The sequence below is a fragment of the Aotus nancymaae genome, unplaced genomic scaffold (genome assembly GCF_030222135.1).
Source record: "Aotus nancymaae isolate 86718 unplaced genomic scaffold, 86718_ANA_hifiasm-v0.15.2.pri h1tg000028l, whole genome shotgun sequence".
Taxonomy (NCBI): domain Eukaryota; kingdom Metazoa; phylum Chordata; class Mammalia; order Primates; family Aotidae; genus Aotus; species Aotus nancymaae.
Window position 1 is genome coordinate 40,025,889 of NW_026988441.1, and position 23,658 is coordinate 40,049,546.

At 55.6% G+C, this 23,658-nt stretch overlaps 3 protein-coding genes across 8 annotated transcripts in view; 1 reads left to right on the forward strand and 2 right to left on the reverse strand.

The window, feature by feature from the left end:
• ANKRD24 (ankyrin repeat domain 24) overlaps window positions 1-2,225 on the reverse strand; it is a 43,915-nt gene extending 41,690 nt beyond the window's left edge. For 2 of the 5 annotated variants that reach the window (XM_064382074.1, XM_012436382.3), the window contains exon 1: window positions 1,437-2,225. Coding sequence is in view for 2 of the 5 variants with exons in the window: in XM_012436380.3 (XP_012291803.2) it covers window positions 911-1,234 (324 nt within the window). In the remaining 3 variants the exon portion in view is untranslated. Of the gene's footprint in view, window positions 1-490; window positions 601-910; window positions 1,410-1,436 lie in introns of those variants that run through there. The other 3 variants (XM_012436383.3, XM_012436380.3, XM_064382073.1) reach the window with 3 other exon arrangements.
• Window positions 2,226-2,359: 134 nt separating this feature from the next.
• SIRT6 (sirtuin 6) lies at window positions 2,360-10,337 on the forward strand. 2 transcript variants are annotated; one of them, XM_064380737.1, is made up of 8 exons: window positions 2,360-2,448; window positions 4,024-4,145; window positions 5,078-5,266; window positions 7,118-7,177; window positions 8,533-8,628; window positions 8,709-8,789; window positions 9,296-9,419; window positions 9,500-10,337. In XM_064380737.1, exons 1-8 carry the CDS (start codon window positions 2,383-2,385, stop codon window positions 9,827-9,829), a joined length of 1,068 nt encoding a protein of 355 aa, XP_064236807.1. In that variant the 5' UTR covers window positions 2,360-2,382; the 3' UTR covers window positions 9,830-10,337. The 2 variants fall into 2 exon arrangements, with proteins under 2 accessions (XP_064236807.1, XP_064236808.1); XM_064380738.1 differs by lacking the exon at window positions 2,360-2,448 and adding an exon at window positions 3,521-3,611.
• A 1,261-nt stretch (window positions 10,338-11,598) lies between these two features.
• CREB3L3 (cAMP responsive element binding protein 3 like 3) overlaps window positions 11,599-23,658 on the reverse strand; it is a 47,222-nt gene continuing 35,162 nt past the window's right edge. Inside the window, exons 9-14 of the mRNA XM_064380739.1 lie at window positions 22,557-22,694; window positions 15,625-15,731; window positions 13,781-13,849; window positions 12,848-12,932; window positions 12,544-12,640; window positions 11,599-12,369 (exon numbers count right to left, since the gene is read on the reverse strand). Of these exons, the coding sequence (XP_064236809.1) occupies window positions 12,056-12,369; window positions 12,544-12,640; window positions 12,848-12,932; window positions 13,781-13,849; window positions 15,625-15,731; window positions 22,557-22,694 (810 nt within the window). The 3' untranslated portion in view covers window positions 11,599-12,055. The remainder of the gene's footprint in view (window positions 12,370-12,543; window positions 12,641-12,847; window positions 12,933-13,780; window positions 13,850-15,624; window positions 15,732-22,556; window positions 22,695-23,658) is intronic.

Genomic DNA, 23,658 nt, shown 5'->3' on the forward strand with positions numbered 1-23,658 from the left:
CATCTACCCAACCACCAATCCATCCATCCATCCCTCCATCCATCCACCCATCAATCCCTCCACCCATCCATCCATTCGCCCACCCAATCACCCACCCAGCCACCTACCCATCGACTTATCCACCCATCCATCCACTTATCCATCCCTCCATCTATCCACCCAACCACCAATCCATTCATCCACCCACCCGCCCACCTGTCCATCCATCCATCCATCCACCCAACCATCCATGGATCCACCCAACCATCCACTTATCCAACCCTCCATTGATTTGCCCAACCACCCATCCATCCACCCAACCACCCATCCATCCATTTATCCACCTGTCCCTTCACCCACGCATCTACTCATGCATCCATCCACCCACTCATCCACCTGTTCACCTACCCAGTCATCAATCCACCCATCCATCCATCCATCTACCCATTCATCCATCTATCCAACCATCAATCCATCTATTCACCCACCCACCCATTCACTCACCACCTACCCTTTTTTCTTCTACACCTGACTGGAGGATTCAATCACACCCAAAGCAGGGGGTAATAAGACACCCAAGACAGGAGTTCACAGGCTGCTTGGGAGAAGACAATCTGTGGGCTTGGGGGAGGGAGAAACGCATGCTAAATTTAGGGAGCTGCTTGCTGGAAGAGGTGATGGTAAATAAGATGGGCCTGATGTCCGGGTGGGATGCTGAGTACCCGCCTTGGAGGATGCTAGGCAGGGCACAGGCCGGCAAGTGGGAAGTACGTGCGTGAACGAGTGCATGTGTGTGTCGGGGTGCCTGGGTAGCTCAGAAACCTGGCTGGGACCCAGCACGGCTTCTTTCTCCCACACACAAGGGCTCAGGGGCCTGGGGCCCTAAAGGGATCCTCCAACCTGGGCCTCTCCCACCTCCTTCCTCCCCTACCTCCTGCAGCTCCAGTGCCCCGAGCTCCCGGCCACAGTGCCCACTGCCGGCTCCGGTTACCCACTCCCAGCTGGGCCCCGAGAAGCTCCAGCCGCTCCACTCTGACACCTGATCAGCTCTGAGCGGGCGGCCGCCCCAGGGGGCTGGGGATGAGCCGAGGGAGGAGACAGGCTGGCAGCGGACTGCCTGTTGGCCAACTGGCTCTGGCGGGAAGACACCCACGATCTTCCCTATCATCACTGGGCTGATTTCAGTTTCTGGAAGGAGCCACGCTCTTCCTGTCTTCTCAGCCTTTGCACTTGCTGTTTCCCCCACCAGGAACATTCTTTCTATATTTCAAGTCACTCCCAACCGGCTCTACCTGACTCATGCACTGCACTCTTTAGATCTTCGCTGTAACATCCCCTCCTCCAGGAAGCCCTCCTGGATGCCCCCAAGCTGGGACAGGTGCCTCCTGTGAGCCCCCTCGCTGCCCTGCGCCCTCTGCATCCCCCATTGCACCACAACCACACCATGTCACCATTACCTGGTCACATCTTTGTGTCCACCCCCAGCCACCAGGGCAGGGACGGTACCATCTTTGCTCCCCAGTGTGCCCAGTGCATAGTAGGTGCTCAACACATGATTCTTAAATAAGTCCTCCAGGCCACCAGCCCCAGTGACCATGAGAAGGACCTGTCCTGCAAAATTCAGAACCTCCACTTGTATGACATTCGGATAGCTTGGCCTGGCGCGGTGGCTGACGCCTGTAATCCCAACACTTTGGGAGGCCGAGGCGGGCGGATCACCTGAGGGGAGGGGTTCGAGACCAGCCTGGCCAACATGGTGAAACCCCATCTCTACTAAAAAACAGAAAAATCAGAAAAAAAAAAAAAATTAGCTGGGCGCGGTGGTGGGCGTGTGTAATCCCAGCTACTCGGAAGGCAGAGGCAGGAGAAACGCTTGAACCCGGGAGGAGGTTGCAGTGAGCTGAGACTGCGCCACTGCATTCCCGCCTGGGCGACAGAGCGTGGCTGTCTTACAAAAAAAAAAAAAAAAAAAAAAAATTTCAGACAATTCAGGGTGGCGTTCACGACCCTTGGACTACGGGGTCCCTGCTGCCCAGCACTGTCCTTACGGAATTTACTAACACGTAAAACAGGGTTATGGGGGCATCGATAGCCTGTGTCCCTCATTTTAGAGGTGACTGGCGAACTCTCACGTAGGCGGCCGCCCCAATTTCCCGCTCGCGTCATCGGGCAGCCCCTTCCCAAACCCCGAGAACGCCTGCATCCAGGAAGGCGGGCTTCCTTCCGACAGCAGTCAACATGGCTCCTGCGGCGTCAGCACGCGGCGCATGCGCCTTGCCGGGGGAGGCTGGGTTCGCGGAACAGGAACGCGGCTCCTCCTTCCTCCCCGCCCCGCCCCTCCCCGCTTCCGGCGGAAGCGGCCTCAACAAGGGAAACTTTATTGTTCCCGTGGGGGCGGCGAGGATGTCGGTGAATTACGCTGCGGGGCTGTCGCCGTATGCGGACAAGGGCAAGTGCGGCCTCCCCGAGGTGAGCGCATCCGGGGTCGCTCCCAGGGCCGTGAGCCGGGAGGGGCCGGACGGCAGCAGGGCATTGTGGGAATATCAGGAGACACTGAGGCTAGACAATGGGAGGGACTTCCCAGTGAGGAAGAGGCGGGAACTGACACCCCTGCGCACCCGGGGACGCGAACACGCCCAACTCTGTGGCCACCGGCCGGGGCTGATCGGGGAGAGCGGGGGTGTGTAGTTCCAGGAGGAGGGGACGGCAGGCGCAAAGGCAGGGTGGTGGAATAAACGCACCTGGAGAACGATTAGGCCGGGGAGATTTCCAGAGTCGGGCCAGGACGGGGCTCAAATGCCAGGCTGGGGAGTTGGCACTTTCTCCTGAGGGGGATGGAGAAGGGTCTTGCACTGGCGAGGGGCCTGGACAGAATGTGCCAGGAAGATCCCTCCAGCCACTCGGAGGGGAAGTGCAGGGGTCGGCTGTCCCCTCCGCGCCCTGTGGGAAGTCACTTCACTTCTGGGTCTCCATCTCCATCCTCTCTGCAAACGAGGTGAAGATGGCCCCATCCCATAAAGGCTGACCCATGCATTCCAAGTCTTGCATTTAGTGAGCGCTGACGGTGTGTGTGCCTGTCCAGAAGCCCCGCTCTTCATTGCCGTTGTCACTTTATTTATGGTTATTTACTTATTTTGAGACGGGGTCTTGCTCTGTCGCCCAGACTGGAGTGCAGTGGCGCGATCTCAGCTCACTGCAACCTCCACCTCCTGGGTTCAAGCAATTCTCCTGCCTCAGCCTCCCGAGTAGCTGGGATTACAGGCATGCACCACCACGCCTGGCTAATTTTTGTATTTTTAGTAGAGACAGGGTTTCACCATGGCCAGGATGGTCTCAATCTCTTGACCTCGTGATCTGCCCTCCTCGGCCTCCCAAAGTGCTGGATTACAGGCGTGAGCCACCGCGCCCGGCCTGTTAGTCAGTTTATTCCACCAACATTGTTGGAGCACCTGCTGTGGGTCAGGCACTTTCTAGGTAAGGGGGCCACAGTCAGGAGTAAGACAGGTTAGCCCCTCTTTCTAATAAGGGAGACTGACTAGGGGTTGCATGGAAACCAGGTGGCCAAGGGAGGCTTCACTGTCGCAGAGGTGACATCTGAACCACAAGTTACAGGAGGTGAAGGAGGCATCCATGTGGGTATCTGGGGGAAGAGCACTCAAGGGTGTGGGGACAGGCGGCGCGGAGGCCTCGAGCCAGGACTGAGCCTGGTGTGATGGAGGAAGAGGGAGGAGGCCTCCCTGCGTGGCTGGATCAGAGTGAGTGAGGCAGGGAAAGGGAGGAGAAGAGGGTACAGAGGGGACAGGGCAGGTGGGACAGGGCAGGTAGTGCAGGGGCTGGTGGGCCTTGGGCAGGGCTAGGGCTTTAACAAGGCAGGTGGGAGCCATGGAGGGCTGTAGGCAGAGGAGGCACATGAGGACAAGCTGCCTTTTCCAATCTATTTTCCTGCCTCAGGCAAGAAAGGAACAGCTCAGTCTGTGACTCGCGTCTGGCCTTGCCACTTGCGGGACCTGTTTTGACCCCTCCATCTGCTCCTTCCCCCTGCAGATCTTCGACCCCCCAGAGGAGCTGGAGCGGAAGGTGTGGGAGCTGGCGAGGCTGGTCTGGCAGTCCTCCAGCGTGGTGTTTCACACGGGGGCCGGCATCAGCACCGCCTCTGGCATCCCCGACTTCAGGTCTGTGAGTGTGCAGGGGACATCGAGGCAAGGCCCCAGCAGCCTGCCACGGCCTTCCCCGTGAGCCACACACAACTAGGCATTAGGGCCCATCCTTCTTCCTTCTTTCTGAATGTGTCCTGGGCACCGGGGAGGGGTGATACCCCTTCCCTTTAGGATGTGTCCCTTGAAGTCACAACCAGCATTCCACTCACCGCCTTGGCCTGATGACACCTGGCTGAAAAAAAAAAAAAAAAAAAAAAAAAACAGAATTCCAAGGCGTGAATTTCTCCTCCTTCTCCTCTTCCATAACCTGCTGTGGCTCCCCATTGCCAGGCAGTAGGAATTCTGAATTTCTGGTGCTGGAAGCTCAAGCCCTCTGTTCCTGGCCCAGCCCTGAATCACCTCTCCAGCGTCAGCCCCTCCTGCACCTGCTACAGCCCCCAAAACACTTGCGTTTTCTCCTAAACTCATGGGTTCTTCCCAGCACCCTGGCGTCTGTTTACCCTTCTGTCTGATATTCCCTCTCACCCTTCAAGAGACGTTCAGACTCCTCCAGGAAACCCTTCCACATGCCCCAGGGTCCCCACCACCTCCACGGGGCTTCCCCAGGCCCCGGTGCCTCCTCTGGTCCAGGCTTGACCCCGTGGGGCCAGAGGGTCTGTGTCCACCTGTCTCCCCCAAGATCAAGGGCTTCTGGAGGGCAGGGCTTGGGTCCATGTGACCATCCAGGCTCAGGGCAGCAGCGACAAAGCTGGTTGAGCTGAATAAGTCATTTTTGCCTTCGTGTGGATTCATCTTTCTCTCTGTCTCTCTCTCTGTCTGTCCCCTCTACTTCTTTCTGACTCCCTCTCTCTGTCTGTCTCCTGATTTTCTCTCTCTCCAATTTTCTCCCTCTGTCTCTTTTTCTGTTCCCCTCTCCCCCTCCATCTCTCCCCGCCTGCCACCTTCAGGGGTCCCCACGGAGTCTGGACCATGGAGGAGCGGGGCCTGGCCCCCAAGTTCGACACCACCTTTGAGAGCGCGCGGCCCACGCAGACCCACATGGCGCTGGTGCAGCTGGAACGCGTGGGCCTCCTCCGCTTCCTGGTCAGCCAGAATGTGGACGGGCTCCACGTGCGCTCCGGCTTCCCCAGGTAACACAGCTGGCCCTGCCCCCCAGGAACGCGTGGGGCTCCACAAACCGTGTTTGCATTTTTAGGGGAGAGTCCCCTTTTCCTCTTTCTCTAAGATTCTAGCCCTGAGCTCTCTGGGTCTTTCTTGGCCTACTGTGTGGAGGTTTCTGAGTCCCATGGCTCAGAGCTGTCCCCACCAGAGTCAGAGGCAGAAGTTCCCTCGGGGTGGGGCTCAGGGGAGGAGAGCTGTCAGGGTCTAGAAGTTGCAGTTTTATTTTTGTTTTTGTTTTAAGACAAAGTCTTGCTCTGTCGCCCAGGCTGGAGTGCAATGATGTGATCTCAGCTCACTGCAACCTCCGCCTCCCACGTTCAAGTGATTCTCCTGCCTCAGCCTCCTGAGTAGCTGGGATTACAGATGCCCGCCCCCACCCCCAGCTAATTTTTGTATTTTTAGTAGAGATGGGGTTTCACCACATTGGCCAGGCTGGTCTTGAACTCCTGACTTCAGGTGATCCACCCACCTCAGCCTCCCACGGTGCTGGGATGACAGGCGTGAGCCACTGCGCCTGGCTGTCGTGTTTTTAGTATCCCCCTTTATTAATATCCATCTTTATTCGTCTGATACTGAGCATGAGCACTGCTGTGAGGCAGGCTGGTTTCATAATAGAAGTGTGGTCCTCCCCTGCCCCTCTTTGTTGGGTCTCACCCTGGCGCAACCAGTGACAGCCAGGTGGGTGTTGAGACGAGCAGATGGGCACCCAGGGGTGAGGAGCGAGGAAGAGATTTTTCTCTGCTTATAAAAGCAAAGGGGGGCAGGGTGTGGTGGCTCATGCCTGTAACCCCAGCACTTTGGGAGGCCAAGGCGGGCGGATCACCTGAGGTCAGCAATTCAAGACCAGCCTGGCCAACATGGTGAAACCCTGTCTCTACTAAAAATAGAAAAAAAAAAATTACCTGAGCGTGGTGGATGGCGCCTGTAATTCCAGCTCCTCGGGAGGCTGAGGCAGGAGAATCACTTGAACCAGGGGGTTAGAGGTTGCGGTGAGCGAGATGGTGCCATTGCACTCCAGCCTCGTGACAGAGTGAGACTCTGTCTCAAAAATAGAAAAATAAATTCATTAAATAAATAAAGCTGCCGGGCATGGTGGTTCACGCCTGTAATCCGAGCACTCTGGGAGGCCGAGGTGAGCGGATCACCTGAGGTCTGGAGTTTGAGATCAGCCTGGCCAACATGGTGAAACCCCAGCTCTACTGAAAGTACAAAAAATTAGCCAGGTGTGATAGCAGGTACCTATAATTCCAGCTACTCAGGAGTCTGAGGCAGGAGAATCGCTTGAACCCAGGAGGCGGAGGTTGCAGTGAACTGAGATCGCGCCACTGTACTCCAGCCTGAGGAGCAGAGCGAGACTCTGTCTCAAAAAAAAAAAAGAAATACATAAATGAAGCTGGATTGGATCTCATGCTTCACTCCCTCTGGAGTGGTGCCTCAGCACCACTCTGCCTCGGCGTCTTCCATTATAAACTGGGAATTCGCTTTCCTGGGCCTCTGACTTGGTGACATCAAGAGATTCCCATGTGCTCTTGGCGGGGGACAGGGATTTTGTGAGTAGAATGGGCTTCCCGTTATCTAAGGTGGGTTCAGCCACAGGGGTTAATGATTTCTTGGGTTCAGAGAGGTTGGGCCACTTGCCCAGAGATGTACAGCAGATGAATGGTAGAGCCAGGAGCTAGAAGAGCCAGAAAGAAGTTGATTGATGTTGTGGGAGAGGAGTCAGGGAAGGCTTCCTGGAGGAGGGGCTTAGCACCAGCCCCAAAGTCTAGGCATCCAGGGAGCCCTCCTCACCATCGAGCCTCTTCCTCCTCCTCTCACAGGGACAAACTGGCAGAGCTTCATGGGAACATGTTTGTGGAAGAATGTGCCAAGTGTAAGACGTGAGTGCCACCTGGGGTCAGGGGCGGGGTCTCGGCTGCCCCCAGGTGGGTGCACGGGGTGGGCCATGCAGCCACCATCCCTCCCCAGGGCGGGCCAGAGGGGGTTAGGGGTCGAATCTGATGTCCCAGAGACCCAGAGGGTATGGGGGAACTGGTGTGACCCTCCTGGGGGGTCTGAGGGTCATCCCGTCCTCCTGGGGGTGTCTGAGGATTATCCCTTCCTCCTGGGGGGTCGGAGGGTCATCCCATTCTCCTGGGGGATCTGAGGGTCATGCCTCCCTCCTGGAGGGATTTGAGGGTCATGCCTCCCTCCTGGGGAGTTACATCATGTTCTGGCACTGCCATAGCAACCTGCAGATGAGCAGCTTAGAACAATGGAAATTTGTGATCTCACAGTTCTGGGGGACAGAAGTCCAAAATCCAAGTGTCCACAGGGCCGGCCCCTCTGCGACCTGTTGGGAGGATTTTTTTTTTTTTTTTTTTTTTTTTTTGAGATGGAGTTTTGCTCTTGTTACCCAGGCTGGAGTGCAATGGCGCGATCTCGGCTCACCGCAACCTCCGCCTCCTGGGTTCAGGCAATTCTCCTGCCTCAGCCTCCAGCTGGGATTACAGGCATGCGCCACCGTGCCCAGCTAATTTTTGTATTTTTAGTAGAAACGGGGTTTCACCGTGTTGACCAGGGTGGTCTCGATCTCTTGACCTCATGATCCACCCACCTTGGTCTCCCAAAGTGCTGGGATTACAGGCGTGAGCCACCGCGCCCGGCCAGTTGGGAGGATTTTTTCTGCCTCTGCCTGGCTGCCGGTGGCGGACAGACGTCCTTGGTGGTCCTGGGCTTACAGCTACAGGGGCCTTCTTATCTCCATGTTTCTCCTCTTTTTTTATTTTTATACACATAGGGTCTCACTGTGTTGCCCAGGGGGGTCTCGAATTCCTGGCCTCAAATGGTCCTCCCGCCTCGTCCTCCCAAAGTGCTGGGATTACAGGCGTGAGCCCCCGAGGCTGGTCCAGTATAACAATTAAAGTCAGGAAAAGTAAAGGGAACATGGCCTTCTCCAGTCCCTGGTTCGAATCCAGACCCAGCCGGTTGCCCCCAAGCTCTAATTGTTCTGTTTCTCCTGGTCCGGGATGCCATGCGGGGTCCCGTCCCCAGCCCCTTTGTTTTCTGTGCCCCGGGCACCGAGCAGCATCCCGGCCTGATGTTCATGGAGGGCTCCTCCTGCGTCGCTCGGTGCTGAGTTCTGGCCACCTGTCCAGCCCTGCGCCTCCCTGGGAGAATGTCCCCCTAGAAACAGCACAAGAGACACCCCCGGGGGCTGACTCGGCCCTGGCCTTCCCCTTCCTCCCTGGCACAGGCAGTACGTCCGGGACACGGTTGTGGGCAGCATGGGCCTGAAGGCTACGGGTCGGCTCTGCACCATGGCTAAGGCGAGGGGGCTGCGGGCCTGCAGGTGAGCGACCCTGCCCATGCCCTGGGCTCCAGGGGAGGCTACGAGGCCCCTTCGGACTCTTCCCGGCTTCCTCATTGCAGGGGGGAGCTGAGAGACACCATCCTAGACTGGGAGGACTCCCTGCCGGACCGGGACCTGGCGCTTGCCGATGAGGCCAGCAGGTCTGACCCCCCAGGGAGCCCACGGCGGGGCAGGCTGGGGAGATGGCAGAAACACAGCCAGCTCCAGTACGAGGGCAGGAGCTCCAGCTCAGAGGCAGTCAGGGGGTGCTTCCTGGAGGAGGTGGGCCACGTCAGGGACTGCACACACACACACACTCCTCACTGTGGTTCTGGGTGGATGCTGCACAAGGAAACGGAGGCTTCAGCCACGTGACTCCTCTAGCCAGTGCTGCCCAGCCAGGAGGTGACTGAGCCAGGGTCCCACCCTAGGGTTCCAAGCTGTTACCACACTGCCATTCTCCCCAGAAGGATCAATGACCCTGCCGGCGGGCAGCAGAGGAGAGGGGGTGGGATCCTGAAGGCTGGCTCTGGAGTGGGGCCAGCCTTGACCGCCCGGGTGAGCACAGAGGGCCTAGGTGTGAGCTGGACCCCACGGCCGGCTCGGGATGTCGGCCGGAGCAGGGCTGGAGAGGGGATCAGACTCAGCCCACACTCCCCGGCCCCAGGAACGCCGACCTGTCCGTCACCCTGGGCACGTCGCTACAGATCCGACCCAGCGGGAATCTGCCGCTGGCCACCAAGCGCCGGGGAGGCCGCCTGGTCATCGTCAACCTGCAACCCACCAAGCACGTAGGTGTCTGAGCCACCCCCGCCCAGGGCCCCCGTGCACCCTCTGCCCCTGACGCCTGACCCATCCCAACTCCCGGCAGGACCGTCACGCCGACCTCCGCATCCATGGCTACGTCGACGAAGTCATGACCCGGCTCATGAAGCACCTCGGGCTGGAGATCCCTGCCTGGGACGGCCCCCGTGTGCTGGAGAGGGCGCTGCCGCCCCTGCCCCGCCCGCCCGCCCCCAAGCTGGAGTCCAAGGAGGAATCCCCCACCCGGATCAACGGCTCTGTCCCCGCCAGCCCCAAGCAGGAGCCCTGTGCCCAGCACAATGGCTCAGAGCCCGAAAGCCCCAAACGGGAGCAGCCTGCCAGCCCTGCACCTCACAGACCCCCCAAAAGGGTGAAGGCTGAGGCGGTCCCCAGCTGACCAGGGTGCTCGGGGAGGGCGGGGCTTTTTGTAGAAACTGTGGATTCTTTTTCTCTCGTGGTCTCACTTTGTTACTTGTTTCTTTCCCCGGGAACCTCAGGGCTCTGAGAGCTGCGCTCCAGGGGTCGCACCTGCCCTCCAAGGTCTCTCCCTGGGCTCCAGGGGCCTCTGGTGGGGGTCCGGGAAGAAGCCACACCCCAGGGCTGACAGCTGAGCCCCTGCTATACCCCAGCCTCTGACTCAGGGTGTTGTTGGGAGGTGTGGCTGGGCCCTCCCTGGTCTCCAGTCTAAACAGGAGTGACCTCCCTCTGCCCACAGGGTCTCCCCTCTGGGCCCCCCACCCCCACCCACCCCTCCTCCATGGGCCCTGCAGGAGGGGAGACCCACTTCAAAGTGGGGGACACAGCAGAGGCTGGCACTACCTTTGGAGCTGGAGGGAGGGAGACGTGGGTCCACCAGGCTTCTGAAAAAGTCTTCAATGCAATAAAAACAGAACTTCCTTCTTGCATCTCAGAATCATTATTTTTTTGAGCCAGAGCCTTGCTCTGTCACCAAGGCTGGAATGCAGTGGTGTGATCTCAGCTCACTGCAGCCTTCACGTCCTGGGATTCTCCTGCCTCAGCCTCCCAAGTAGCGGGGTTTATAGGTGTTCGCCACCACACCCAGCTAATTGCATTTTTTAGAGACAGGGTCTCACTATGTGGCCCAGGCTGGTCTCAAACTCCTGAGCTCAAGCAGTCAGGCCACTTCGGCCTCCCAAAGTGCTAGACTTACGGGTGTGAGCCACTGCATCCAGTAAGTGCTTAAATTCCAAATTTGTGGTAGGTCCTCGCCCTCCTGGGTCAGGAGTTCGTGGTCCCCTCCTCCCTGGACCATCTGCCTGTGCTCCGTTGCAATCCCTGCCCCTTAAGCCCAGGGTAGGGAACAAGGGCTCCCCTCTCCCCCAACCCCACCTCTGGAGGGATCAGGCCAGTTCTCTGATGATGAAACCGATATAACAGCTAGCATTTTCTGAGCACTCAGTCTGTAGTTAGACACTTAAAAGCAAGGTTTTTTCTTGTTTCACATTTGCCCCAAGCTGTGAGCCTCCTTCTGTCCTTTGGCAAGCACAGCCCCACAGTAGGGGCAACGCCACAGAAGGGCGCAGGCGCAGCCAGGTTCCACCCTCCCCAGCTGTGACCTTGGGCAGTCCCTCCACTTCTGAAGCCTCCGTATCCTGACCCGCAAAACGAGCAGGGTGGGCCGCCCAGATCCCCAGGAAGGCGGCTGCCTTCCCCGCAAGCTCAGCGCGCACACCCTGGAAGCGCCTCCCGGGCTCCCCGCGCTCGGCCCGCTGCCGCTCTCCAAGGTGCTGAAACCGCGCCCGGCGCGCCTCCCGCCGCTGCTCCAGCGTGGGGATCTGGCGGGGGCGTGGAGCCCACACCTCACTCCCCTATCCCAGGCTGGCCCAACCCTTCATTCTACGGAGTGGGGGAGCCCCCAGACTCCGCCTACACCCCAAAACAAGGTTCTGTCAAAATACTTTATTTTGGATCGGGCAGTCTTAGAAAAGGGGGGTGATGGTGAGCCGTGGCTGCTCCGAAGACCAGGGCGTACCCGGGGCTCCGGAGCCAGGGTCTCGGCAGTCTCGGCGGCTTCCTCCTCCCAGTGTGCAAGGGAGGCCGGGAGGGGTCCCTGGGCGGGGAGTTGCTGGGCATCTGTCTGTCCATCCGGGTTTGTTTCAGGCTGCGTCTGTCTGTCTATCCGGGTCTGTTTCAGGCTGTCTGTCTGTCTGTCTGTCCACACCCGTTTCAGGCTGTCTGTCTGTCTGTCTGTGCTGGTCTGTTTCAGGCTGTGTCTGTCTGTCCACATCCGTTTCAGGCTATCTGTCTGTCTGTCTGTGCTGGTCTGTTTCAGGCTGTGTCTGTCTGTCTGTATCTGTTTCAGGCAGTGTCTGTCTGTCTGTCCAGGTCTTTTTCAGGCTGTGTGTCTGCTCATTGCTTCCGCGCCTGGCTCTATGTCTATTTCCTGGGCCCCATGGCCCTCTCTTTGTCCGTGTCTGAGTGTCAGTTCCTGCGTGGGCCTCAGTCAGGCCCTGGGTGTGTGGCTGTGAGCTGTGCCTCCCCCTCCTGGCGTGTCTGCCGGGGTCTCAGCCTCACCTCCCATCCCCAGGTGGGTCGCTGTCCAGCGCAACACCCCCAAGGCGCCCCTGGGCAGAGGGGCCTGGGAGCACAGTCCTGATGGGGCTCACAGCTCATCCCCCGCCGCCTCCAGCCCTGCACGTCCTGAGCCAGTGCTCGGCCCGGGTGCCACCCAGTCTAGCAGGGCAACCTCGCCCAGCCCCTCCGTCTCGTTCCTCAGGACCAGGCTGGCATTGTCCAGCTCCTCCATCGAATTGGTCAGGTCCGTGGTGTCCCGGAAGCTCCAGGCTGCCCTGGGGCTGCCTGGAGACCCTTCTTTGGGTTTGTCAGCCTCGGGTCGGGGTCCTGGGGCCTCAGAGCCCAGCAGAGCATCAGGGGCCACGCGGGAGGCAGCATCATTGTGCAAAGTTCTGGAGAAGACTGATTGGGGAAGGGGCGTGTCATAGGAAACAAGGTGAAGGTGCAGTCCTGTGCTCCCTTCCCTGGCCCCAGCCTCAGGGAATGGGGAACAGGGGTCTTCTCCCCCTCCCCCAGAGGCCCCGGATGGGGACTTCGGGAGGCCAGACAAAGGTTTCAAAGGCAGGGATCCCCTACCTCGCACAGGTGCAAAGTCCCCAGGGCTCTTGGCTTTGTTGGAGGCAAAAGGGCTGATGGAGGGGAGGATGATAAGGGCGAAGGACAGTAACAGGACCTGGGGGAGACAGCAGCAGGGTCAACCCCTCCCTACTGTCCCCTGCAAGCATTTTTATCCCACAGGCAGAGAAACTGAGGCCCCAGAGACAAGACTGGATCATACTTGAGCTGGGACACAAGGGGAGCTTGGACACACTGTCCCCTCCCCATAGGCACATCTGCCAAAGCCTAGGTCCCTGGCTTTCCTGGGGGTTCCAGGACTCACCGCAACACAGGTCCCTGTCTGGGCTGACTTGCTGGTGGACTGCACCACGATGGCCTGGAGTTTCTTCAGCTGCTCCAAGAGGGACCTTAGAGGGACAGGCAGGCCACTGCTAAGCCCTACAGGGCCTCGGTCCTGCTTCTCATCCACTTCTGGGGTCCCCCAGCCCCACTAAAGTCCAAATTCCATCCATCCTTCAAGGGCCTCCTACTCTTTATTTTTTTTTTATTTATTTATTTTTGAGACAGAGTCTTGCTCTGCTGCCCAGGCTGGCGTGCAGTGGCACAACCTCTGTCTCCCTGGTTCAAGCGATTCTCCTGCCTCAGCCTCCCAAGTAGCTGGGACTACAAGCATGCAAAACCAAACCTGGCTAATTTTTTGTATTTTTAGTAGAGACAGGGTTTCACCGTGTTAGCTGGGATGGTCTCGATCTCCTGACCTCATGATCTCCCCGCCTTGACCTCCCAAAGTGCTGGGATTACAGGCATGAGTCACCATGCCCAGCCTTTATTTTTTATTTATTTGTTTATTTTTGAGACAGAGTCTTGCTCTGTCACTCAGGCTGGAGTGCAGTGGTGCAGTCTCGGCTCATTGCAACCTCCACCTCCCGGGTTCAAGCGATTCTCCTGCCTCAGCCTCACGAGTAGCTATAGCTAGGATTACAGGTATGTGTCACCATACCCAGCTAATTTTTGTATTTTTAGTAGAGACGGGGTTTCACCATGTTGGCCAGGCTGGTTTCGAACTCCTGACCTCAGGGAATTCACCCTCCTTGGCCTCCCAAAGTGCTGGGATGACAGGCGTGAACCACCGCGCCCGGCTCGTAGATGGAAGGCATTCCCTACTTCATTCTGCCATCAGGTGGGCTCTCTGCTCTTCCTGCAAGGGACTCTGGGTTGCTTCCCTGTCCTCTGCCCTGGAGGAACCCAGACTCACAGATTTTGCTTCTCAAGATGCAAGACTTTCCTCTGTAACTCCTGATTCTGAGCAGTGCAAGCTGACATCCTGAAAGGACAAAGATACAGCGACATTCAGAACACACCAGTCACTAGCTGGCCCCATTGACCTCTCCCGGGAAGGCCTCACATTACTAGCAAGGAACACAAGGCCAGAGAGGCGATGTTGTTCATCCAAGGTTACTTTGCATGTCAGACGGGGCCGGGATTTGAACCCATATCTGTCTGGCTCCTAAGTTCCATCTCTGCATTAATGTTCATTAATGCTCATTCAAAGTTGAGCCCGCTGGCCGGGCGCAGTGGTTCATGCCCATAATCCCAGCACTTTGGGAGCCCAAGGCGGGCAGATCACAAGGTCAGGAGTTTGAGATCAGCCTAACCGATATAGTGAAACTCTGTCTCTACTACAAATCAAAAAAAAAAAAAAAAAAAAAATTAGCTGAGTGTAGTGGCACATGCCTGTAATCCCAGCTACTCAGGAAGCCTAGGCAGGAGAGTTGCTTAAACCCAGGAGGCAGAGGTTGCAGTAAGCAGAGATTCACCATTGCATTCCAGCCTGGGCAATAAGAATGAAACACTGTCTCAAAAGAAAAGAAAAAAGAAAAGAAGCTGAATCCCCTGGATCAGGAATGGAATGCCAAATACAGGCAGTGACATTTCCAGAAAATGAAATATCAGGACACCCAGGCACCTGGGACATCCAAGTTACAGCCCTCCCCCTGCCCATGACCTTTGACCCAGCCACTTCACTCTCCGACCTTAGTCTTCCTGTCAGTAAAATAGGATACAATTACCCAGGAGGTGGGGAGGTGGGGAGAGAATGACCCTGGATGAAGATGATCAGGAGCTGAGCAGATCGTATTTAAGAAAGAGGACAGCGAGCTGGGAACGGTGGTTCGTGCCTGTAATCCCAGCACCTTGGGAGGTCGAGGCAGGTGGATCACCTGATATGAGGTGTTCAAGACCACCTTGGCCAACACGGCGAAACCCCATCTCTACTAAAAGAACAAAACTTAGCCAGGTATGTTGGCAGGTGCCTGTAATCCCAGCTACTCAGGAGGCTGAGGCAAGAGAATTGCTTGAACCTGGAAGGCAGAGGTTGCAGTGAGTTGAGATTGTGCCACTATACTCTAGCCTGGGTGACAGAGCTAACTCTATCTCAAAAGGGAAGGAAGAGAGGAAGGGAGGGAGGGAGGACAGACTGGGCATAGTGGCTTATGCCTGTAATCCCAGCACTTTGGGAAGCCGAGGTGGGCAGATCACCTGAGGTCAGGAGTTTGAGACCAGCCTGGACAACACGGTGAAACCCCGCCTCTACCAAAAATACAAAAGAAATTAGCTAAGTGTGGTGGCGGGCGCCTGTAGTCCCATGTACTGGAGAGGCGGAGGTGGGAGAATCACTTGAACCCGTGAGGCAGAGGCTGCAGTGAGCCGAGATTGTGCCACAACACTCCAGCCTGGGTGACAGAGTGAGACCCTCCCACGCACGCACAAACATACACACACACACACACACACACACACACACGAAGGAAGTGTCTGTCTTCAGACAGAGGGTCAGTGCAGAGGGTCAGAAGAGGATGGGTCACACTCTGTCCTTTCTCTGCACACTTCCCAGGGGTCACAGGATTCCCAAACCCTTGTCCCACACCATCTCCATGCGTCTTTCCATCCCTGCAATCAGTACGAAGCACGGTGTCTCCTAGAGAGAAAAACCACCTCCAAATTTGTCAGACTCTAAGCCATGTGGCCTTAGCCACGTCTCCCTCTCTCTGGGCCTCAGTTTCTGCCCCCAGTGTAGAGTCCGGGTCCGGCACTACTCACCGAGTCTCCAAGCCGTCGATATATTCCTTCTTCTTCTTCCGGCTTTCTTGGGCGGACTGCTTGTTCCGGATTTTCCGGCGGATTTTTTTCAGCGCTCGCTCCTCATACTGCCAAGCAAAATGGGGAGGGGGCGGTCAGGCTCTCGCCTGACCAAGTCCAGACTTGGAATCCGGGCTCCGTGGCTTTCCCCTTTAACCACAGCGCTTTGGGAGGACGAGGGAGGCGGATCACCTGAGGTCAGGAGTACAAGATGGGCCTGGGCAACACGGTGAAACCCTGTCCCTACCAAAACTACAAAAAATCAGCCAGGTGTGGTGGTGTTCGCCCGTAATCTCAGTTACTTGGGAGGCTGAGGCAGGAGCATCGCTTGAACCTGGGAGGTGGAGGCAGCAGTGAGCCAACAGTGATCCACTGCACTCCAGCCTGGGTGACACAGGGAGACTCTGTCTCAAAAAATGAAAACAGAGGCCACTCGAGGTGGCTCATGCCTGTAATTCCTGCACTTTGGGAGGCCGAGGCGGGCAGATCACCTGAGGTCAGGAGTTCCAGAACAGCCTGGCCAATGTACTGAAACTCCAGCTCTACTAAAAATACAAAAATTAGCCAGGCATGGTGGTAGGTGCCTGTAATCCCAGCTACTCGGGAAGCTGAGGCAGCAGGATCACTTGAAACTGGAAAGTGGAGGTTGCAGTGAACCAAGATCAGGCCACTGCACTCCAGCGTGGCGACGGAATGAGACTCTGTCTCAAAAATAAATACATAAATATTAAACTCTTCACGTTGGGGACAGCGGGACTGTCCCTACTGTCCTGACCCCACAACTTTACCTAACCTTGAGCCAACAACTTCACCCCATCCGCTTTCCGTATGAGACATCCCCGAGCCAAGGACCCTAAGAGAGATTCGTAGAATTGAGCTACCGTTTCCCCAAACGCTTGCAGAGTCTCCGGGAGGCGCCTGGGTTCTGAGGGTCTTTTCCCAGCTCCCAATAGTGTAAAATAAGGAACCACCCACCGGACTGTGGGAATGGGTACCACTGCCGCCGCCTTGTGGTCATCTTCGGGAACAGCACCTTCCCCTGAAGACAGCAGGTGTTTCGAGACTAACGTCTTTTTGGTTTGTTAGTTTTTGTAGAGACGGGGTTTTACCATATTGGCCAGGCTGGTCTTGACTTCCCGACCTCAGGCGGTCTGCCTGCCTCAACCTCCCAAAGTGCTGAGATTACAGGTGTGAGCCACTGCGCCCAACCAATAAATATCTTCAAATAGGAATGTCTGGCTGGGCGCAATGGCTCACACCTGTAATCCCAGCACTTTGAGAGGCCGAGGTGGGCGGATCACCTGACGTCAGGGGTTCCAGACCAGTCTAGCCAACGTGGTGAAACCCCAGCTCTACTAAAAATACAAAAATTAGCCAGGCATGGTGGTAGGTGCCTGTAATCCCAAATACTCGGGAAGCTGAGGCAGGAGGATCACTTGAACCGGGAAGGCGGAGGTTGCAGTGAACAAAGATCACGCCACTGCCCTCCAGCATGGCGACGGAGTGAGACTCTCTCATAAATAAATAAATATTAAAATGAACTGTTCACTTTGGTGACAGTGTGACTGTCGCTACTGTCCTGACCCCACAACTTTACCTAACCTTGAGCCAACAACTTCACCCCATCCGCTTTCCATATGAGACATCCCTGAGCCAAGGACGGAGACGCAGATTCCTAGTGCCTTGAAGCCACCCTTTCCCCCAAACGCTTGCAGAGTCTCCGGGAGGCGCCTGGGTTCTGAGGGTCTTTCCCCAGCTCCCAATAGGGTAAAATAAGGAACCACCCCGCGGACAGTGGGAACGGGTACCACTGCCGTCGCCTTGTGGTCATGTCTGGGAACAGCACCTTCCCTGAAGACAGCAGGTGTTTCAAGACTAACTAATGTCTTTTTTGTTTCTTTTTGTAGAGACGGGGTTTTGCCATATTGGCCAGGCTGGTCTCAAACTCCAGACCTCAGGTGATCTGCCTGCCTCAGCCTCCCAAAGTGCTGGGATTACAGGTGTGAGCCACTTGCCCAACCAATAAATGTCTTCAACTGGGAATGTCAGGCTGGGCTCAATGGCTCACACCTGCAATCCCGGCACTTTGGGAGGCCGAGGAAGGCGGATTATCTGATGTCAGGAGTTCAAGACAGGCCTGGCCAACACAATGAAACCCTGTCTCTAACAAAACTACAAAATATCAGACAGGTGTGGTGGTGTGCACCCATAATCTCAGTTACTTGGGAGGCTGAGGCAGGAGAATCGTTTGAATCTGGGAGGTGGAGGCTGCAGCAAACCAAGATCACGCCACTGCCCTCCAGCCTGGGTGACACAGGGAGACTCAGTCTCATAAATAAATATTAAAATAAACTCTTCACTTTGGGGGCAGTGAGACTGTCCCTTATGTCCTGACCGCACAACTTTACCTAACCTTGAGCCAACTTCTCCCCATCCGCTTTCCATATGAGACATCCCTGAGCCAAGGCGCAGAGGCAGATTCCTAATGACTAGAAGTTACCCTTTCCCCAAACGCTTGCAGAGTCTCCGGGAGGCGCCTGGGTTCTGAGGGTCTTTTCCCAGCTCCCAATAGTGTAAAATAAGCAACCACCCACGGGACTGTGGGAACGGGTACCACTGCCGCCGCCTTGTGGTCATGCCTGGGAACAGCACCTTCCCTGAAGACAGCAGGTGTTTCAAGAGAAACTAATGTCTTTTCTGTTTGTTTTTGTAGAGATGAGGTTTTCCCATATTGGCCAGGCTGGTCTCCAACTCCCAACCTCACGTGATCTGCCTGCCTCAGTCTCCCAAAATGCTGGAATTACAGACGTGAGCCACGGCGTCCGGCTGTTTGTTTTTTGAAACTGAGTTTTGCTCTTGTCGCCCAGGCTGGAGTGCAAAGGGAAAATCTCAGCTCACTGCAACCTCCACCGCCCAGGATCAAGGGATTCATCTGCCTCAGCTTCCCGAGTGGCTGGGATTACAAGCGCGACCACACCCAGCTAATTTTTGTATTTGTAGTAGAGACCAGGTTTCACCATGTTGGCCAGACTGCTCTCACACTCCTGACCTCAGGTGATCCACCCATCTCAGCCTCCCAAAGCGCTGGGATTACAGGTGTGTGCCACCGCGCCCACCCTATAAATGTCTTCAAATGGGAATGTCAGGATGGGCGCAGTGGCTCACACCTGTTAATCCCAGCACTTTGGGAGGCTGAGGGAGGCTGATCACCTGAGGTCAGGAGTTCGAGACCCGCCTGGCCAACATGGTGAAACCCTGACTCTACCAACACTACAAAAAATCATCCAGGTGTGGTAGTGTGTGCCCATAATCTCAGTTACTTGGGAGGCTGAGGCAGGAGAATCGCTTGAACCTGGGAGGTGGAGGCTGCAGTGAGCCAAGACTGAGCCACTGTACTCCAGCCTGGGTTACACAGGGAGACTCTGTTTCAAAAAATTTTAAAGAAAATAGGCAATGAGAGGTGGCTCATGCCTGTAATTCCTGCACTTTGGGAGGCCGAGGCAGGCGGATCACCTGAGGTCAGGAGTTCCAGACCAGCCTGGCCAAAGTGCTGAAACCCCAGCTCTACTAAAAATACAAAAATTAGCCTGGCATGTTGGTAGGTGCCTGTAATCCCAGCTACTAGGGAAGCTCAGGCTGGAGGATAACTTGAAGCTGGAAGGCGGAGGTTGCAGTGAACCAAGATTATGCCACTGCCCTACAGCCTGGCGACAGAATCAGACTCTGTTTCATAAATAAATAAATATTCAAATGAACTCTTCACTTTGGGGACAGTGGGACTGTTCCTACTGTCCTGACCCCACAACTTTAGCTAACCTTGAGCCAACAGCTTCACCCCATCCACTTTCCACATGAGACATCCCCGAGCCAAGGACGCAGAGGCAGATTCCTAGTGACCTGAAGCTACGCTTTCCCCAAACGCTGCAGAGTATCTCAGAGGCGCCTGGGTTCTGAGGGTCTTAACCCAGTTCCAAATAGGGTAAAATAAGCAACCACCCACGGGACTGTGGGAACGGGTACCACTGCCGCCGCCTTGTGGTCATGTCTGGGAACAGCACCGTTCCCTGAAGACAGCAAGTGTTTTAAAGACTAATGCCTTGTCTGTTTGTTTGTTTTTGTAGAGACGTGTTTTACCATATTGGCCAGACTGGTTTCGAACTCCTGACCTCAGGCGATCTGCCTGCCTCAGCCTCCCAAAGTGCTGGGATTGCAGGTGTGAGCCACTGCGCCCAAACAATAAATGTCTTCAAATGGGAATGTCAGACAGGGCACAATGGCTCACACCTGTAATCCCAGCACTTTGGGAGGCCGAGGTGGGTGGATCACCTGACGTCAGGAGTTCCAGACCAGCCTAGCCAACGTGGTGAAACCCCGGTTCTACTAAAAATACAAAAATTAGCCAGGCATGGTGGTAGGTGCCTGTAATCCCAGATACTCGGGAAGCTGAGGCAGGAGGATCACTTGAACCGGGAAGGCGGAGGTTGCAGTGAAATAAGATCACGCCACTGCATTCCAGCCTGGCAACAGAATGAGACTCCGTCTCAAAAATAAATAAATAAATAAATAAATAAATAAAAATTAAACTCCTCACTTTGGGGACAGTGGGACTGTTCCTACTGTCCTGACCCCACAACTTTACCTAACCTTGAGCCAACAACTTCACCCCATCCCCTTTCCATATGAGACATCCCTGAGCCAAGGACGCAGACGCAGATTCCTAGTGCCTTGAAGGCACCCTTTCCCCAAACGCTTGCAGAGTCTCCGGGAGGCGCCTGGGTTCTGAGGGTCTTTCCCCAGCTCCCAATAGTGTAAAATAAGCAACCACCCCGCGGACTGTGGGAACGGGTACCACTGCCGCCGCCTTGTGGTCATGTCTGGGAACAGCACCGTTCCCTGAAGACAGCAGGTGTTTCAAGACAAACTAATGTCTTTTTTGTTTGTTTTTGTAGACACGGGGTTTTACCATATTGACCAGGCTGGTCTCAGACTCCCGACCTCAGGCGGTCTGCCTGCCTCAGCCTCCCAAAGTGCTGGGATTACAGGTGTGAGCCACCTCGCCCAACCAATAAGTGTCTTCAAATGGGAATATCAGGCTGGGCGCAGTGGCTCACACCTGTACTCCCAGCTCTTTGGGGACCTAGGGAGGCGGATCACCTGAGGTCAGGAGTTCAAGACCGGCCTGGCCAACATAGTCAAACCCTGTCTCTACCAAAACTACAAAAAATCAGCCAGGTGTGGTGGTGTGCGAGCCTAATCTGTTACTTGGGAGGCTGAGGCAGGAGAATTGCTTGAACCTGCGAAGTGGAGGCTGCAGTGAGCCAAGATGAGTCACTGTACTCCAGCCTGCGTGACACAGGGAGACTCTGTCGGAAATAACAATAATAAAAAAAATAGGCCATACGAGTAGGCTCATGCCTGTAATTCCTGCACTTTGGGAGGCTGAGGCAGGAGGATCACCTGAGGTCAGGAGTTCCAGACCAACCTAGCCAACGTGGTGAAACCCCAGCTCTACTAAAAAAACAAAAATTAGCCAGGCATGGTGGTAGGTGCCTGTAATCCCAGCTACTCAGGAAGCTGAGGCAGGAGGATCACTTGAACCGGGAAGGTGGAGGTTGCAGTGAAACAAGATCACGCCACTGCCCTCCAGCATGGCGACGGAGTGAGACTCTGTCTCAAAAATAAATAAATAAATATTAAACTCTTCAGTTTCGGGACAGTGTTACTGTCGCTACTGTCCTGACCCCACAACTTTACCTAACCTTGAGCCAACAACTTCACCCCATCCGCTTTCCGTATGAGACATCCCTGAGCCAAGGACGCAGACGCAGATTCCTAGTGCCTTGAAGCCACCCTTTCCCCAAACGCTTGCAGAGTCTCCGGGAGGCGCCTGGGTTCTGAGGGTCTTTTCCCAGCTCCCAATAGTGTAAAATAACCAACCACCCACGGGACAGTGGGAACGGGTACCACTGCCGCCGCCTTGTGGTCATGCCTGGGAACAGCACCTTCCCTGAAGACAGCAGGTGTTTCAAGACTAACTAATGTCTTTTGTGTACGTTTGTTTTTGTAGACACGGGGTTTTACCATATATTGGCCAGGCTGGTCTCCAACTCCTGACCTCAGGTGATCTGCCTGCCTCAACCTCCCAAAGTGCTGAGATTACGGGTGTGAGCCACCTGCCCAACCAATAAATGTCTTCAAATGGGAATGTCAGGCTCGGCGCAGTGGCTCACAGCTGTAATCCTAGCACTTTTGGAGGCCGACAGGCGGATCACCTGAGGTCAGGAGTTCGAGACCGGCCTGACCAACATGGTGAAACCGCCGTCTCTACTATAAATACAAAAATTTGCTGGGCGTGCTGGCGGGCGACTGTAAGCAGAAGAAGGGTATTCTCATGGCAAGATGGCTAGTGAGCGTATCCTTCCTGCAGTCCAGGAAGTAAAAATTGCATTGCTGAAAGACCCTTTGTCTCAGTGCTAATTTTTCTTTGTGGCACCAAGCATCTGTTTCCAACATCTATTTCCAACAGCTTGAACCCGGGTGGCAGAGGTTGCAGTGAGCTGAGATCAGGCCACTGCACCCCAGCCTGGGTGACAGAATAAGACTGTAATCCTAGCAGTTTGGGAGGCTGAGGCAGGTGGATCACGAGGGAATCCCAGCACTTTGGGAGGCTGAGGCAGGTGGATCATGAGGTCAGGAGTTAAAGACCAGCCTGGCCAAGATGATGAAACCCCATCTCTAATAAAAATAAAAAAGAGACTTTGTCTAAAAAAAAAAACAAAAGAAAACGAAAAGACTCTGTCCCTAAACAAATAAATAAATGAAGGTGGGACACACAGGCAGGTAAGGGCATGAAGGGGAGACGGACCTGGGGTGGGAAGTCCCCTGAGACTCACCTTAGTGAGTGGCAGCTGGATGGGCAGGGTGATGCCTTCTTTCACCAGCAGCTTCTTCTCATCCTCAGTCAGCACCAGCTCCTGACAGTGCCCGGCCACAGGTCGCAGCAGGTGGGGGGCTCCCAGGTGATGCTGTTGCTAGGGAAGAAAACAGAGGAATGACGGCAGGTGCAGGGCCTTTGGGAAATGAGAGAGTCATTAGATGGAGAACACAATCACCCCAGGCCGGGTGCGGTGGCTCACGCGGCACTTTGGGAGGCCGAGGCACGTGGATCACTTGAACTCAGGAGTTTGAGACCAGCCTGGGAAACATAATGAAACCTCATCTCTACTAAAAATACAAAAATTAGCCAGGCGTGGTGGCGGGCACCCGTAATCCCAGCTACTCGGGCGGCTGCAGCAGGAGAATTGCTTGAAGCTGGGAAGTGGAGGTTGCAGTGAGCCCAGATCACACCATTGCCTTCCAGCCTGGGAGACAGAGCAAGACTCTGACTCTGTCTCTGTCTCTCTCTCTCCATATATATACGTATATATATACACACACACACACACACACACATACACACATACACACACACACACACACACGTATGTATAGCCTCCCAAGTAGCTGGGGCTACAGAGCACACCACCATGCTTGGCTAATTTTTGTATTTTTTTTGTAAAGACGGAGTTTCACTATGTCGCCCAGGCTGGTCTCAAACTCCTGAGCTCAAGCAATCTGCCCACTTCAGCCTCCCAAAGTGCTGGGATTACAGGCATGAGCCACCACGCCCACCTTTTTTCTTTTTAGATGCAGGCTGGAGTCCAGCCATGTGATCACAGCTCACTGCAGCCTCCACCTCCTGGGTTCAAGCGACCCTCCCACCTCAGCCTCCCAAGTAGCCAGGACCACAGGCATATGCCACCACACCAAGCTCATTTTTATATTTTTTGCATAGCTGGGGTTTCACCGTGTTGCCCAGGCTGGTCTCGAACTCCTGAGCTCAAGCGATCTGCCCGCCTTGGCCTCCCAAAGTGCTGGGATGACAGGCGTGAGCCACCGCACCCAGCCAGTTTTAGCATTTTTTTAAAAAATTGCCGTTGTTACTGCTGCGTATTA

Coding starts and splice junctions, on each gene's coding strand:
- SIRT6 (XM_064380737.1), top strand. CDS start 2,383: ATGTCGGTGAATTACGCTGCGGGGCTGTCGCCGTATGCGGACAAGGGC. Junction 4,146..5,077: donor ACCGCCTCTGGCATCCCCGA/CTTCAGGTCTGT, acceptor CCCGCCTGCCAC/CTTCAGGGGTCCCCACGGAG. Junction 9,420..9,499: donor ACCTGCAACCCACCAAGCAC/GTAGGTGTCTGA, acceptor AACTCCCGGCAG/GACCGTCACGCCGACCTCCG.